This window comes from Daktulosphaira vitifoliae, unplaced genomic scaffold (assembly GCF_025091365.1).
Source record: "Daktulosphaira vitifoliae isolate Bord-2020 unplaced genomic scaffold, ASM2509136v1 Scaffold_1, whole genome shotgun sequence".
Classification (NCBI taxonomy): Eukaryota; Metazoa; Arthropoda; class Insecta; order Hemiptera; family Phylloxeridae; genus Daktulosphaira; species Daktulosphaira vitifoliae.
This window is the reverse complement of record NW_026099572.1, coordinates 46,382,949-46,399,563: the sequence shown is the minus strand read 5'-3', so window position 1 is coordinate 46,399,563 and position 16,615 is coordinate 46,382,949. Positions and strand designations below refer to the sequence as shown.

At 25.4% G+C, this 16,615-nt stretch overlaps 2 protein-coding genes across 3 annotated transcripts in view; one reads left to right on the top strand and one right to left on the bottom strand.

Moving 5' to 3' along the window:
- The window catches only part of LOC126904257 (ATP-dependent RNA helicase DHX8), a 9,876-nt gene extending 6,693 nt beyond the window's left edge, over positions 1-3,183 (bottom strand). Inside the window, exons 1-7 of the mRNA XM_050683140.1 lie at positions 3,003-3,183; positions 2,835-2,920; positions 2,553-2,767; positions 2,086-2,484; positions 1,824-2,019; positions 1,218-1,324; positions 996-1,137 (exon numbers count right to left, since the gene is read on the bottom strand). Coding sequence (XP_050539097.1) covers positions 996-1,137; positions 1,218-1,324; positions 1,824-2,019; positions 2,086-2,484; positions 2,553-2,767; positions 2,835-2,920; positions 3,003-3,096 — 1,239 coding nt within the window. The 5' untranslated portion in view covers positions 3,097-3,183. The remainder of the gene's footprint in view (positions 1-995; positions 1,138-1,217; positions 1,325-1,823; positions 2,020-2,085; positions 2,485-2,552; positions 2,768-2,834; positions 2,921-3,002) is intronic.
- Positions 3,184-3,309: 126 nt separating this feature from the next.
- The window catches only part of LOC126904263 (myocardin-related transcription factor A), a 48,232-nt gene continuing 34,926 nt past the window's right edge, over positions 3,310-16,615 (top strand). The window contains exons 1-2 of one of the 2 annotated variants that reach the window (XM_050683163.1): positions 3,310-3,530; positions 7,337-7,447. The gene's annotated coding sequence lies outside the window, so the exon portion shown is untranslated. The remainder of the gene's footprint in view (positions 3,531-7,336; positions 7,448-16,615) is intronic. The other variant, XM_050683172.1, reaches the window with a different exon arrangement.

Here is a 16,615-nt window from a genome sequence, read left to right as displayed (position 1 = left end):
ATTTTGAAACTTTAAATGTTTATATCTAATAAGCTAATAAAGTTATATTAAAAATTCAAATGCCATTTACTATTAAATTAAAAACTCAAACATTTTATTAAATTAAAAATATGTGTTACCATTTAAAAAAACAAAGTTTACCCCCCTCCAAGGCATAAGGGATGAACTTAGAAAGTATTACATAGTTAAAAATTCAAGAATAATGTGTAACTAAAGATAATGAAAAAAAAAAAATGTCTAAATTATTATTATTCTGCAAGTAATTGAGTGGGTTATGATAAAAAAATCACCCTGTATACTTGCAACAGCAAATAGTTCCCCAACTGTCCATACTAAGTGAGAGAGATTTGTTAAGAAGATTGTATACTGAATGGTAAAGGTAACATTTAGGAATCTCTATGGCACCATGCACATCATAAAGTGTATAGTTTTACCACAATACCAAGCTCTGTTGTGATAAACCTTTTTAGTCTTTTTGCATAGATACAATGGATAAGCCATAAGATAGGATAATCTTTAAAAAATCAGGAACCCAATAAAGGAAAATAGTAAAAACAAGAATGAAAATAGTGTGGCGTCATAAAAAAATGTTTAATAATTTAAAACCTTAAGCTTGAAACGAAGCATCTTATAATGAACCATGTTAGTAATCGGACATTATTGATGTATTATACTAACTGTGGATCATTTTATAGAGAAATGTCAATTAGCTCAAATATAAATATTTAATTATTGAGTTTAAGTGTTGAATGGCTAACTGAAATACTTTGTAAACTAAACACCTTACACTTTGCTTAAAAACCAACTCTTATCATAAATTCAATATGGTGTGCACAATGGACCAAAACCAAACTCATGAGTGCTACCAAGTTCATGCCTACCGCCTAATAATTAAAATAAATTAAACTTTTAAATGAAAAAATAATTAGTTTTTTAAAGTTTTATTATAAACAAAATGAATTTCACAGTACAGAAAAACAAAACATTTTACTTACTTGTTTAATTTCCCATCGTTCGGGAGATGATATTTTATTTACCCGTTTTAAATTTGTCATTTCATCAGCATCCACAGTTTGTAATTCTAATAAAGAAGTAGGACGGTCAGGATTACGTCCTCCCATCATGTCTTCGTCATCACTATACATAAAATATTATAGTTCTTTAATATTACATTATTCTTACAAATTTATAACCAATCTTTAAAAAACATAACGTACTCCTCGCCTAGTTGTATCATGGGGTTTAAGTCTTCTCCTGTTTCTTGATCAACATCTTTCATTGACAAGGATATTTTCTGATTACCACTAATAGATAATACTTTAACCTGAAAATTACTCGTAAAAATAAATCAACTCAGAGGTTAGATTTTAAAAAATATTTATGTTACTATTGATGAAGTTTTTATAGCACAAAGTTTAAAGTTTTATTTGCATTTTTAGTGGATTCCTTTTTTAAAGACATTTTTAGAAGTTATTAGGATTATTTTGAAATACTTTAATGTCAATAATTCATGTCATGTAAATTTTTATGTTGCAGTTTTAATTATTACTAATACATACATTTTTTAATTTTTGATATTTTGAAATAATATAAAAATCTGATTAATTTATAAAAAAAAATTAATTTTTTTTCTTCAAAAAATCATTTAAGACATTTGATAGAAAATAAGATTTTGGACTATACAAGTTATAATAAAAATTGCTAAAACCCAAAATAATATTGACTCTTAGCTGTGCTAAATAGAATCATAAAAATACATTAAAAGTTTTCTTTCTTGTATAATATTCTATATAATATTAGCATATTTACACAATAAAACTAACCATGACTTTATCACCTCTAGAGACAACATCACTAACAGCTGTAACTCTGCCCTTTTGACGTAGTTGTGATATATGTACCAATCCTTGAGACTGACGGAATGTATCAAGTTGAACAAAACAGCCAAAGTCCACAATATTTAGTACTTTACCGGAATAAATTCTTCCCAATTCAGGGAATTTACTTTTGAGTTCAACTCTAAGATATAATTTTACTACATTAAATTCATAATATATGTAAAAAAAAAAAGTTATATTCACATACGCTTTATCATTCTTATGACCATCTCTACTTCTACTTCTTCTAGTGTTACGATGGTTATTTCTATCAGATCTATCACGATTGCGAGATCGATCTCTTTGTCTGTCTTTACTCCTATTTCTAGATCGGTCCTGACTTTTTTCTCTGTAATGTTTATCAAGACTTCTATTTCTATGTTTATTCCTACTTTTATCTCTATGTCTATTACGGCTACGATCTCTGTTTCTATCACGGCTACGATCTTTATTTTTATCATGATTTCTATTATTTTTTCTTTCTCGACTCTTACTTCTATGTTTAGAAGAATGTCTTTTACGTTTTCGATCACAGCTTCTAGACCGACTTCTTGATAATCGTTTAAAATCTGATGATTTTATAACATCAATTGTTGAATTTTGACCACTTAGTAGAACAGAAATAATATATTAATAAAATATAAATTTACTTAAATATCTTTTAACTATTCTCACTTTTTAATTGGAGCAAGGGCTTCTAGCTCAGCCATTGTATCACTAATTAGATTATTTTCTTTCTTACTATCATCATTAGGGATAGCTAAACCTGGAAATTTACAAGCCAATACATCAGTGTTGTCAGTTTTATTATTTAAGCTTTTCTCCGACTGTTTAGAAATAGAAGGTTGCATATGTTGTATTATACGAAGTAAATTGGCCACAAAAGAATCCTATTAAATAAACACACATTAATATTTTATTATGAATATGATTGATGCTGACATAATAAGAACTCACTGAAAATTCAGCACCATTTTTTATTAATGCTTTTCTAAAACTATCTATTGTTTCGTTTTTAAAAGCCAAATCTATAATAAATTCAGCTGAAAAATAATTACATAATATATTTTAAACAGTGTTTAGTAACATAATAAATTAAACAATAAAAAAAGAAATATAATTTACCTAAGTCTTTGTCGTTTAAGCCTAAATGGTTTTCTAATTCTGTACATATTTTTGATACTAATGACAAATGCTCTAATTTCTGTAATTCATCCATTATACGAAAATTTGTTAAAAATATCCAATTTTTGTATAAATTCAAACTTAAAATGAGTTTTGGATGTTTAACGTTTAATGAATGTTTATCAGATAAAATAACATCATAAGATAAAAATACAGGTCATCCAAATTTAAATTTATGTTTGATTATGTTGTCTTCTTGCTTATCAGTAGAATGAGAGATGTTGCTAAATAGTAATACAGTTTTCTGTCAATTATTAATCTTTCTCAAATTTTTATTTAATTTTATAGAATATCAATTACTTGTGTTTACTTGTTCATAAAATTTAGTATATTTTTGTTTTTTAATAGTAACCGATTTCTTGTTTTAATGTAATTTTAGTTAAGATAGTGTAATTGTAGTGTTGCACATTACTACATACAACATGATTATTATGTATATGTAGAGTTAATAGAATATTTTAGGATTTGGTAAGTATTTTGGTTAAAAATGTTATTAAAATAAAACAGTGAAGATATGGTTTAAAAAAAAATATTCTTAAATCATTTATTTTTAACTGGATTATCAGTCAATTAATAAAAATGGAATTTTAGTGATGTATAATTTTTATAAGTTTTATTTTCCTTTATCTTTCGTTTTTACTTTAATGAATTAGTTGTTTAATTCAATTCTTGTAACATTATTTATTTTTATTTTCTTTGACAATAATATAAAATTATGGTCCCAAATGAACCAATGACATTTCATAGTTAAAATAATTTTATTCTACTTAAATATAAGATAAAAAATTAAAAATTAATTTGTATTAAAATAATTAAAAATCAATAATTTTATAATATTTTATTAGTAAAATATTAAATTCCTGTGGGTGACAAACATTTTTATTAAATATATTTAGAAATATTTATTGAATATCCACTATTTTGACAAAAGCCTTATGATAAAACTTAAATATATTTGTAATAAAAACTCAAGTTTGTTTTAGAAAAATTGATTTCTTTAAAAATTAAAAAAATTTGAATAAACTTGAGTGTTTTTCAAAATGGTTAAAAAAATTGTACAGACTTTAAAAATATAATTTTTACATGTTGAAATATATTTTTGTTATGTTTTACTAAAATAAATCTTTCAAGTTTAATTATTAAAATTTATCACTTCTAAAATGTTTAAAATACCAACTATTAAATATTTCACATAGTTTGAATTTATTAATATTTAGAATTGTATACATGGTTTTGTGCAGTAATCTATTAAATAACTAACTTCAATAACTGAGAGACTACTACAATAAATTATTTGTTGAAATAATTTTAAATTGAAGTTAAGATTCACATTTTGGTTTTAATATCTTTTTGAATATTTTTTCCAAATTATTACACGGTGTGTTGAATTAAGAATTTTTTTTAAAGGATCTAAGTATAAACGACCCAGAATAAAATTTCTGGTCCGTTATTTCATAAAATTGAAAACAAATTGTCTTTGACTTAATATTTAACTATACATTGTGACAAATAAAGTGTATCTTGATTCAATACTGATAACACTGTTATAAGTAAAATGCTGAAATTTTATTTCAGTTTTGTTTTGTTTTGTGAAAAAAACTATTATTATACACATGAATAATATCTAATTGCTCATCTTGTTGTATTAATGATAAACATTTTATTTTATTTTTGTAACCTATTGACTCTTTAAAGATTTAATATAGATGAATTTATTGTGTGTTAGTGTAATGTTCATTAATATATAATAATGATGTAATTTGTGTAGAAAAATCACTTAACTGATATCTATTGTAAAGTACCAGTTATATAGTTTTCTGCAAGATTATTTACAAATTTATTGTGTTAAATGTATAAGTTAATTAAAATAAAAAAATCTATTTATTCTAACTAATAAAATTGAATGCTAATCATTTTGTGTTGAGGAATTTTCAAGTAAAATTAATAAGTATTCCTCATTTGAAACAGTGGCGCCATTATATTGATATATATAAAAAAAAAAAAAAGTAATTATAAAAAATGTCTGAAAAAAGTTTGATCAAAAAAATATTAGCTTTTTTAAATAATTTAAATAGTAATTTTTGGGAGAAAGCTAGTCTTCTAAAACACTAGTAGAAGCTAGTCTTTGGACTACTATGTCTAAAAGTAGTCCTTTTAAATCTTTCTGAAAGTAGCGCCTCTTAATATATTTTCTTAGATTTATTAGTGTTAAAACATAATTAATAAATCATCACCTTGATTTAATATCGTCTACCTAATATTAGGAAGTAATACTATTAAACTATTAATTTTGGAAAAATTAGAAATTGTTCAAATACTAATCAAATCTTGGATAAAACTTTATGTAAATATTGTCTTTTGTGTAAATGTAGGCAATGTTTATTTAGGGTATAATTTGGGGTACTGGTTTAATTTTTTGCGTCCTTCCCGTGAATTTTTAATCCGGTTTGAGAAACAATAAATAAAAAAAAGAGTTCAGAGATTCATATAGGGTTAATATTGACGTGGTGTCAACTTCGATACCATAATACTAGTTTTGAATTTTATGTTTTGTGTAGTGTTTTGATGATAATCGTAGATTATATCAAAGTTGACGATTAATTATCTTGTACCTATTATATTTTTTTTACTTATTATTGGAAGCACTTTATTTTACCTTTGCTTAAACAATTACTGTTCAAGACTTTGGAGTGATCACAAAGCAGTTTTCGTGGTGACTGCAGCATCTCGTTTTGTTAGCCTCACATGAAGTACACGTTATATTATTATATTAGTGATATTACATATATATATATATGTATATGCGTTATAGACCATAGTGTTGTGTAGATGCTGGCCATTTTATTTTATTTTTTTCGTGCTAAGCAAGAGTATATACACTGCCCCAGCAACGAAACTCTTTATCTATAAATAGACACCAGGCAACACGGTAGACTCCTCCGCCCCTTCCACCACGATCGTCTTGATTCCTGAACTTTTTGTGTCATACAAAAACAAATGACTCATTTTATGTTTGGCTCTGGCACATAGTTTATGGTCTTATTTTATTATCCAGCTTAACTGGAACGCCTTGTACACACTTAAAAAATCTTGTCAACATAAAGACAAAAACAACGGGTAGAATAGATTCAACAACTAAATAAGTTTGCCTCATATTTTTAAGATTTCAAATTTATTCTATTGGACTAGAGTTTTTCTAGGAAAAATTACTTAAAGGAACTTTGGTCACATTTTCATTTTAAGAACGATGAAATTAATTATTTTAATTTAACTTGAATGATAGACTTTTTATAAATATTTATATGACTAGCTGTCAAAAATCTAAATTGTTTAAATTATTTTTAATTTGAATTATTTAATTAAAAATATTGAAATAAAGATTAAATACAATTACGGTGTTATTTAAGCCTTAATAAAATTTGTTTGATTAGATTCCAAGACATTGAACTTTTTACAAATTTATTTTAGCTATACAGTATCAAAAATCCTTTTTTTTGTTTCAAGTATGATAAAGGGATAAAGTTACGAATGGGTAACATTACTACTTAATAAAATGCGTTGTTCGGTTTTAAATTTAACTTATATAAATACGCACCAAATTTTTATGAATAGAATAGAAATTAAAAAAATTATATTTATAGTCAAATTGATGATGTATTAAAAATATTTTCTAGATTATGATAATGATAATAATTCACATATTTGTGATAGACTTTAGTTTTTGGAGATTTCTGAACTCTGATAGATGCATAAAACTTATTTTTTTTTTATATTTCATAAATTTATTATTAGTAAGACACAGAACATTAATTACCAAAAAATATCTAAAAATAAACAAAAAATTTATATGTAGACTTCATAGGTATTATATTAAAATAAAAATAATAAAGAATAGTAAGGCTAGTTGTTACAGAGGGACAAGTTGTTACAATTTAGATATTTTAATTTTAAATTTTAATAGCACCATATTAATCATTTGATTTCATGAATAAATTAATGATTCAAATATTTTGTGAAAATATTGATCAAACATTACTAACATTAAAGTTTATGGAATAATAAAATTGTATATTTAATTTGTGTATATATTTAAAATTTTAATTTATAAAGCTGTTATTATAATATATATTTTACAATAAACATTATTTTTCTTTGCTATTTTTAAAATAATACATTAGAAAAATGTATGCTGTAAAAAAATCCCAACTAGTTATCATTATCCAACCTAATAACAAATAAAATTATCTTATATCGTTCAATTAATTATTTTATAGAACAAAATATTAAATGGATTTTGAATTACTAAAAAACAGAGGGTCATTTGAAAAAACGTCTACAGAAATAAGTAGAACCAACATCCTTAATTTTTCGTTTGAAGTAGTAAGGTAAGTAAATAATATAGGTCCTTATTATTTAGTAGTGATTTTGTAAAAATGTAATTATATTTTGTAGAATATGGTACATTTACAAAAAATATCGGTTTTAGTATTTGGATAATTAATAATCGAGTTGTGTGGGATATTAAATATAACAGAAGGTTTTAGGATAAGAGTAGGAGTGCACCAAAGTTCTGCTTTAAGCCCTTGTTTATTTTCTATAGTGATGGATGAAATTACTAGAGAAATACAAGGAGAGGTACCGTGGTGTATTTGTTCACTGACAATATGTGTTAATAGGAGAAAATAGGGAGGAAATTAATCAAAGACTAGAGGTTTGGAGATCAGCTCCTGAAGGAAAAGGATTAATAATAAGTAGAAGTAAGACATAGTGAGTAGATTACGAGTTTGACAAAGTAGAATACGAAGTAGGTGAAATGAGAAGATCAGTGACAATCAGCGATAGGGGAGGTGGAAAGTCTTAAGTACTTAGGATCAGTTGTGCAAAAGAACTGTTGTATTGACGAAGATGTTAGACACAGGGTTAAGTGTGGGTGGATAAAGTGGAGAAAAAAATCTGGTGTGCTACGTGATGATAGAATTCCAATGAGGCTGAATAGTAAGTTCTATAAGATTGTAGTAAGACCAGTTATGATTGGTATGGTTCAGAGTTGGGCGGTTGACAAAAGAATAGAGTAGAGAATCAGAGATGAGAACGCTTAGATGGATGAGTGTAGTGACTAAAAAAGGTAGAATAAGGAACGAACATATACAGGGAGTATAGATGTAGCGTCTACGTGGACAAGATGAGAGAAAATAGACTTAAATAGTTTGGTCATGTTATGAGGTAGAGGAAGACCAAAAAAGAGATGAAGGGATGTTATTGAATGCAATGAAGGACGACTGATGTGAACGTAGATGATGTAGGAGATCGTGTCAAGTAAAAGTTTAGGATAAAAGTGGCCGACCCCAAGTAGTTAGAATTAAGGACAGGAAAAATAAGAAGAAGTTGCGTAGAATATTAATGATTTATTTTGTTTTTCATTACCTTTAATTGGTGTAAAATGACTTAATTATTTTTTCTTAGAGTGTTAATTATCTGAAATAATGTAAAAATGGTCTATAATTAATATTTATTCATTTATATATATATATATATATATATATATATATATTACAAGAGTTGTAGCTGAAATATGCGTCATTTTTTTTAACAATATTGACTAATGTTTACAAGATTATTTGTCAATAAGTAACCGATAACTAATTATCTATGCTTTAATACTCTTGCTATTGTGTAATTACAGTATGCTCGAATTAAAACTTAGAGGAGATTTAAAGCAGTCTATTTTTATTTATTATAATTTAATACATTTTTGATAACTACTAAACCCACAAATATGATAAAACTTTTAATAAGTTGTTATTATATGTGTTCGTCTTTTTTTTTTTTGATTCTGTTTTTCAAAATTCATGGAACGTGGAATTTAGTATCTGTAGCATAAAAAAACAGACTGATTGTGAGGGGTGAAGAGATGAGAGCGACTGGTCGGCGTCTATCGTTTATTCCTATTCACACACAAAGTTAACTAGGATTTCGATGTTAAATAAATTAATATGCGGAAATCATTTAATTAAATATCTAACTATTTATATTTTTAATTACTAGTGTTATAATTCTTCATAAACTCTATCGTCGGATCTTGGATAGCTTTAGTAAGGCTTATAGTTGGCAGTTGGCACAATTTGTTTTTTGTCGTTTTTAATATTCCATTTCATTTCTAATAGCCTAAATTTAGATCAATGTTTAGCCTACACGTTTTTCTGTTTTTATTTTTTGTTTAAAAAAAAAACACGAATGAACAATTATTTCTCCTCTCTTCTTTACTTTTATGCAGTTTTTTCACATTATGCATTCATGCTTAATGATTGCGGCAGTACAAGTTTATTCGTCTGAGTTTGGAACTTGTATTCGTTTGTCACGAACTCGTAGTCGCCATAAACGCGTCATTTAAAAAATAAACGTGCACATCTTCGATGCCGAATAGTCTAATTGGCTGGGGTGAGTGATGTATGGGTAAAGTTTATGTAGGTCATTGTAGATATGTGATTTTTCAGTGAAGTAAAAGTTTGCTTATATGCTACCCATACATCTAGTTTCAACAATTATTAACTTGATGAATCCACAATAATGTATTCATGCGTGTGCCATATGTTCCTTAACGATAATTTTTAAAAAATAACATGTATATATATAAACAGGGTGATTCATTAAGAATAAGACACTCATTTTCTCGGTAACTATTGAAAATTTTTAATTTTTGGNTTAAAAAATAAACGTGCACATCTTCGATGCCGAATAGTCTAATTGGCTGGGGTGAGTGATGTATGGGTAAAGTTTATGTAGGTCATTGTAGATATGTGATTTTTCAGTGAAGTAAAAGTTTGCTTATATGCTACCCATACATCTAGTTTCAACAATTATTAACTTGATGAATCCACAATAATGTATTCATGCGTGTGCCATATGTTCCTTAACGATAATTTTTAAAAAATAACATGTATATATATATATATATACAGGGTGATTCATTAAGAATAAGACACTCATTTTCTCGGTAACTATTGAAAATTTTTAATTTTTGATAAGGAAAATATTGTTTAATTCAAAAAACTCTACAATAATATATAGTAAAATCATAATTTTTCTCATCCCTTCAATTATCTTGATTTTTCTTAATTGGGAACCCCTATTTTGAATGTGTTATTGTGATTTAAAATAAAAATATAAACAACTTTGCTTTTAGAATTTTTCTTCCCCATCAACCGTTCGTCTGTTACAGCTTGTTAATGTTAAATGATTTTGGACTATATTTCTATTATTTTACTGTTTTGAATACAGAAGTCACTATTTTTTATATAAACTAATTTTTATTGACCAAGATATGACATAATTATAATAGCAATAATTATTAACAACACACTAATAGAGAGATAATAATAATTGATTCAAATCGGGCCTTAACTATATTATTAATAGCACAGTCTATTGGTTTGTAAGACAAACTGTAGTACTGAAGAATCAATTTCTTTGAAAAACCCAACTCAATGCGTAATATAGTGACTCTTAATAATCGAATACTACGATAATGTTATCGTAATCATTGCTTACACAAAGTAATCTTTATTTTTATTGACCGATGCTTAATAAAAGTTGTAACGTAACCTCATAAACTGAATTAAGTTAAATTAGTTTATGTTACACCATAGAAAATGAGTGACTCCTGTATTCAAAGCAGTAAAATAATAGAAATTTAGTCCAAAACCATTTAACTTTAACAAGCTGTAACAGACGAACGGTTGATTAGAAAAAAAAATTATAAGAGCAAAGTTAGTTGCCCATATTTTTATTTTAAATANACTCAATGCGTAATATAGTGACTCTTAATAATCGAATACTACGATAATGTTATCGTAATCATTGCTTACACAAAGTAATCTTTATTTTTATTGACCGATGCTTAATAAAAGTTGTAACGTAACCTCATAAACTGAATTAAGTTTAATTAGTTTATGTTACACCATAGAAAATGATTGACTCCTGTATTCAAAGCAGTAAAATAATAATAGAAATTTAGTCCAAAACCATTTAACTTTAACAAGCTGTAACAGACGAACGGTTGATGAGAAAAAAAAATTATAAGAGCAAAGTTAGTTGCCCATATTTTTATTTTAAATCATAATAACACATTCAAAATAGGGGTTCCCATGTAAGAAAAATCAAGATAATGTTTTTTAACTTTTTAAAGGGATGAAAAAAATTATGTTTTTACTACATATTATTATAGAGTTTTTTTGTATCAAACAATATTTTCCTCACCAAAAATGAAAAATTTTTAATAGTTACCGAGAAAATGAGTGCCTTTTCCTTGATGAATATAAACCATGTAACATAATAGTTAATTTATTTATAAATCCTAAAATGATTTTTTTATCTAAACATTTCGAACATTGCAGCAAATCTTTTCTGTACCTAATTGGTAAAAAATATTGTAAAACTCTTTGACTCCGTTAAAGAATTTTTTCTTAAATTATAATTGTAGGGACTCAATGATGATGTAAATGCCATGCATAAATATCATATGCGTCGTTATGTTAAAAATAGTTGCCCAATAATTCAAACTTAATTGTTGCTAGCTCTATGCTGTTTGTTTTCAACACCTAAATAATTATTTTAAAAAAGAGCCAATTGATACATTCCTCAACGAGTCGGTGAGTAGAAAAATCGAAATATGAAGGAATTTTCAAATGTTTTCTTATAGAAGCTAACTCATTTAATATTAAATTATTATTTTGAATACATTTTTTTTCTATTAATATTATTTTATAGCCATAGAGAGATACATTAAAGAAATAGGATGCATGACCCGAGTTTTTGTACACATGCAGTTTAAAATAGACATTGAAAGTATTTTTTTTTGCGCATGTCGCTTCTCGTTTTTTTTTTTTTTGCTCACATCAAAGCTGTGTCAGTATGTATCTATGTATATGCATGTATGTGAGTGCATGACAATACATTTGAAAATATGGTCCGCGTCTTGATGCAGTTTACTAGGTCAGTGGTGTTATTTAAAGTGATTTGGTTGTCGGCATGTGGCAAAATATATGTTTGTATACGTTCGATAAGTCATTGGACTGAACAGAGAAAAAATGCGACAGCTGCTTTTATAATTTTTTAATTTAATCATCATTCATTTTATTTTTGAAACGGTATTTGTATATTTTCTGAAGTCAACAGTAAACTTTACTTACAAATAATTTTGCGTAGATGTATTTTTGCTATTTGATATCAAATAAATTGAATGTGATTAATTTAATTGATTTAAGTACCATTGGGTATAATACAATAATAAGCAAAGAGCGTAAGTTCATGTGCTAAAAAACAGTTATATATTTATATATTAACTTATGCCTTAAAAATCCTTAAATATGCTCTTAGAATACAGTCAAAACAATGGAAAAAATAGTAATACTCCAGTTAATAAAGAAATAGAATACGCTTTCTTATATTATTCATAATTTTTACGTAATATAGATCGACATATCCAATACGCAAAGCAGGTTCATTAAAAATAATTTGACTACTATTTTATTTTATGTTGTATTATCCGTACTAATATGTTGTTTTACAGTAAAACGCTTATCACCGATTACTTTTATCATAAAAATTTTATCATCCGTAAAAAAATTGTTTCGCGATACTAATTTACAAAACATTGAAGTCAACTCACATCAAACTATTTTCCTTTAGGTATTATAAGAAGTTAAAAAAAATTATTTATAATATATATTTTATGACCTCTTATAAGTTAAAACATCTTCTTTTAGACAAGAAATTTTAAGCGCTTCATTTAATTTACGTATAAAGTTTTAATTTTAATGTTAAAAAATATTTGTTCGTTAGTTTTAAGTTTATTGTGATTATAATAATTATTGTTAATATTAAATGAATTCTAAACATTTCAATTTTAGAATATTTTTAAAACCAATAGTTACATAGAAATCATTACTATGATTTCTATTGAAATTATTTATTATTATGTTAAAGAAACAAAAACAAAAATAGTGATTTAAACAAAATATTGAGTTTTTCTCATAAATTTAATGTAAATAGTAATTATAAATTTTCCTAACTGCGTATTAAGCTTAACAATACCATTTTTTTGATTCTCACAAAATTTTCATAATATTAGCTTCGATGCGAAGCTGAGAAGGTATTGGTTTTACTATGATGTGTTTTTTTTTTTGTGTTTGTTACANGAGAAGGTATTGGTTTTACTATGATGTGTTTTTTTTTTTGTGTCTGTTACCACTTTTTCTCAGCTCTCACCGAACGGATTTCTTTCAACGATACGTCAAAAGATCACAAATCGTATCTAGTCGAAGACATTACCCTTCAAAATTGAAAAAATTTAGCTCGTTTTCCGTAAATGGGGGAAATATTCCAAAAAAATTACAAATTTAAAAATCGCTAATTTTCGAAATTTTTTCAATTTTTTTTACTAAAAACTGCCGTAACTTTTTCAAAAATGAACATATGAATATAATTTATTTTTTTATAGATGCTTGATGTCTCTTCCTATCATTTGGTATATTTTTTTTATAAATCTGACTTTTTACCTGCCTACAGGAGGGGATTCAAAATGACAAATTTTTCACAAAAAATTGACTTTTTCAAAGTGTATGGATCCACACAATTTTTTTATGAGAAATAATATTTTTTAATAAACCCTTTTTCATTCGACATACTTTATCTTAATCGAGATATTAATAAGGAACCAGCAGATCATGTAGCTTTTGGAATAAAACACCAATGTTTTTAAAATTTAACACTATCTAAAGATTTGCATCGAAGCGTTTATTTTTGATAGTGATTTTAATCACTATCAGATATCAATATACTTGATCCAACTATGCCACGTTATCACTGTGCCGCGACCCCCCTGTGCTGGGTTTTTTATTTGATGATGCCAATTTCAAACTTAAAATTTGAGCTAAAAGTTATGGTAAAATTATCAAATTTATTTTATTATATTCTTTCATAGAAATCAACTTTAAAATACCAAAGAAATACGTTACAAATAACATTTTCCACGGATTATTTTTAACATATTGATGATCAAAATCAATAATGATTGAAAACAAATTTTTTTTAATATTATTTTTTTCATTTATATGTAAATACTCGATTTTTACTAATTAGTAATAATCTCAACAAAATTTGATAGAAAAAATCTAATCGCAAATTTTTAAACGGCGAAAAATGGGATTAGAAAAATATATTCTGGTCTATGATGAAAAGTTTTTATATTTCAGTGAATTTATTTATAAGTAAAAAAAAAAATTGGAAATGTATTGCATCAAGCCCTTTAAATTTTATACATATTTGTCATAGATGTTACGAAATATACAACTACTAGTTAATTATTTTTTATAGTTTCTGCGTAAAAATTACAAAATTATAATATCAATTTCATACTAAATTTAACTACTGTAATAAGTATTTATTCATATATTATACTCATAAATGAAAGGAATACTTATCAGAATATAATTAAGTTAAAACAAGTTGATGTTGCTTTTGAAATAATACAACAATTTCTTTTAAAAATCAAACACTATCTACAGATTTGCATCGAAGAGTTTTTTATGATAGTGATTTCAACAAATACTTGTTTTCAACTATGCCACGTCCGCACTATTCCGTGACCCCACCNAACTATGCCACGTCCGCACTATGCCGTGACCCCACCGTTCTACAGTTTTTTATTTTAAGTATTTAAATGTATTTTTAATTTAAGCATTGAAGCTTATAATTTTGATATTTTAAACCTAATTAAAAAAACTTTGCAGTGTATTATTTTTATGAAAATTTGAAGGTGATAAAAAATGCTAGCTTGTCACTTAGTCATTTTTATGTAGTGCTTGATACACATCGTTTACCGAACAATTTTAATTTTTTGATGTACGAGTATAAATTTTGTTCAAGCAAGGTTTATTTTTGTATCCGTTTTAATATGGGTCATCTTTATATTAATTAAAAGTTTAAAGATTTACATATTATTCATAGAACACATTTTTATTAGAATAAAATTTTTTTGTAAAATTTATATAAGTAATATTAAACAGTAAATATATTTATTAAGTTATAATTAAACCAAACATTTTTTCATTTCTATGAATCTGTGTAAAATTTGATGTAACTATTTGTCGATAAACTTCTAAAACGGTTATAAGGTTATAAATTGACGTAATCTCAAAAATATTAAAATAAAATATTCTTTAGTGTATTAATAGTTACAGTTTTTATTATATTTTTGTTTATTTTTATTAATTTCTCAAACTACTATTATTATTACTTTTAATCTCATCTTAATACGAATTTAATTTATTTATAATTATTACCACTTTAGTTACAAAGTTATTTGTAAAACGTCTTATTTAGAGACGTTTTTGGCTCTAGCCAATTTATTTTAAGTTTCCCTTTCGGCCATGAATTTGTTGACAATTTCTTTGTACCAAATATTTGAATAAAATTGATTACAAATTTTAGTTTGTATATAACTAACAATTTACATGTATCTGGTCATTACGAAATTAATTTATTTTAGTAGCTAACAATAACAATAATAATAATATAACTACTATTGTGTGAGTAAACACTCACCAATAGATGTCTACATCAGCAATATTTTACATCTCACTGTATAAATAGAATTACAATTTATAAAATTCAGCAGACAGCTTAAACACTTTTCTAATGTCTTCCAAACGCTTGAATTTTTTTTATATAAAATTGAAAACTTAGTATATGTTTGCTGTTTAATTTTTACGGTTTTTGCGTATTGTTGGTATATGTCCCACACGTTTATTATAAATTATAACTATTATTGTGTTGACAAAATATAACTAATGAGTTTCTTGAACAATATTAGAAAAATGCGTTATAAAACATACACTTGTGTCGTTTATAACTGTACATAAATATTGTCATGTTTACTGTAATGTATTACATATATTCAAAAAAAGCAAAGGAAAAATTCAATAATTATATTAAGGGAGGGTTTATTAGGCATTTTCTAAAAATCTATTCAAATTTCTTAGTACGGAAACTGTTGTTTAAACGTCTGTATTTTTTTAATTTGAACAAAATTTAAGTTCTTAAAATGTATTTTATTAATAAAAGAAAACCTGACAACTTTTCTACTTTAATTAATAGACCGTCAGATTCAAAACTTTTTAAATATTCATTATTTTAAATTATTCAATAAAGCGCTTTTTATGAGTAATGTTAATTACTGTCAAATTTCTATCTATTATACGGGATCCCCACTATGATGGGTCCCGACTGTACTTGGTTTTATATGTTTAATCTGATTGTATCAATTTCTATAAAATAAATTATAATTATGTTTTTAAAAACTCTTTTTTGATTACATTTTATCTGTATGTAATGAAAAGTAAGCAATTAAATTTATTCCGATTTATGAATATCGATAAATCATATTTATTAGTATTGTATAACGACTAATAAATAATGTTTACAGATTTATTGTAAAAAATAATATATATTTTTAAAAATTTACTCATAAAATAAATTTTAAGTGTTATGTATTA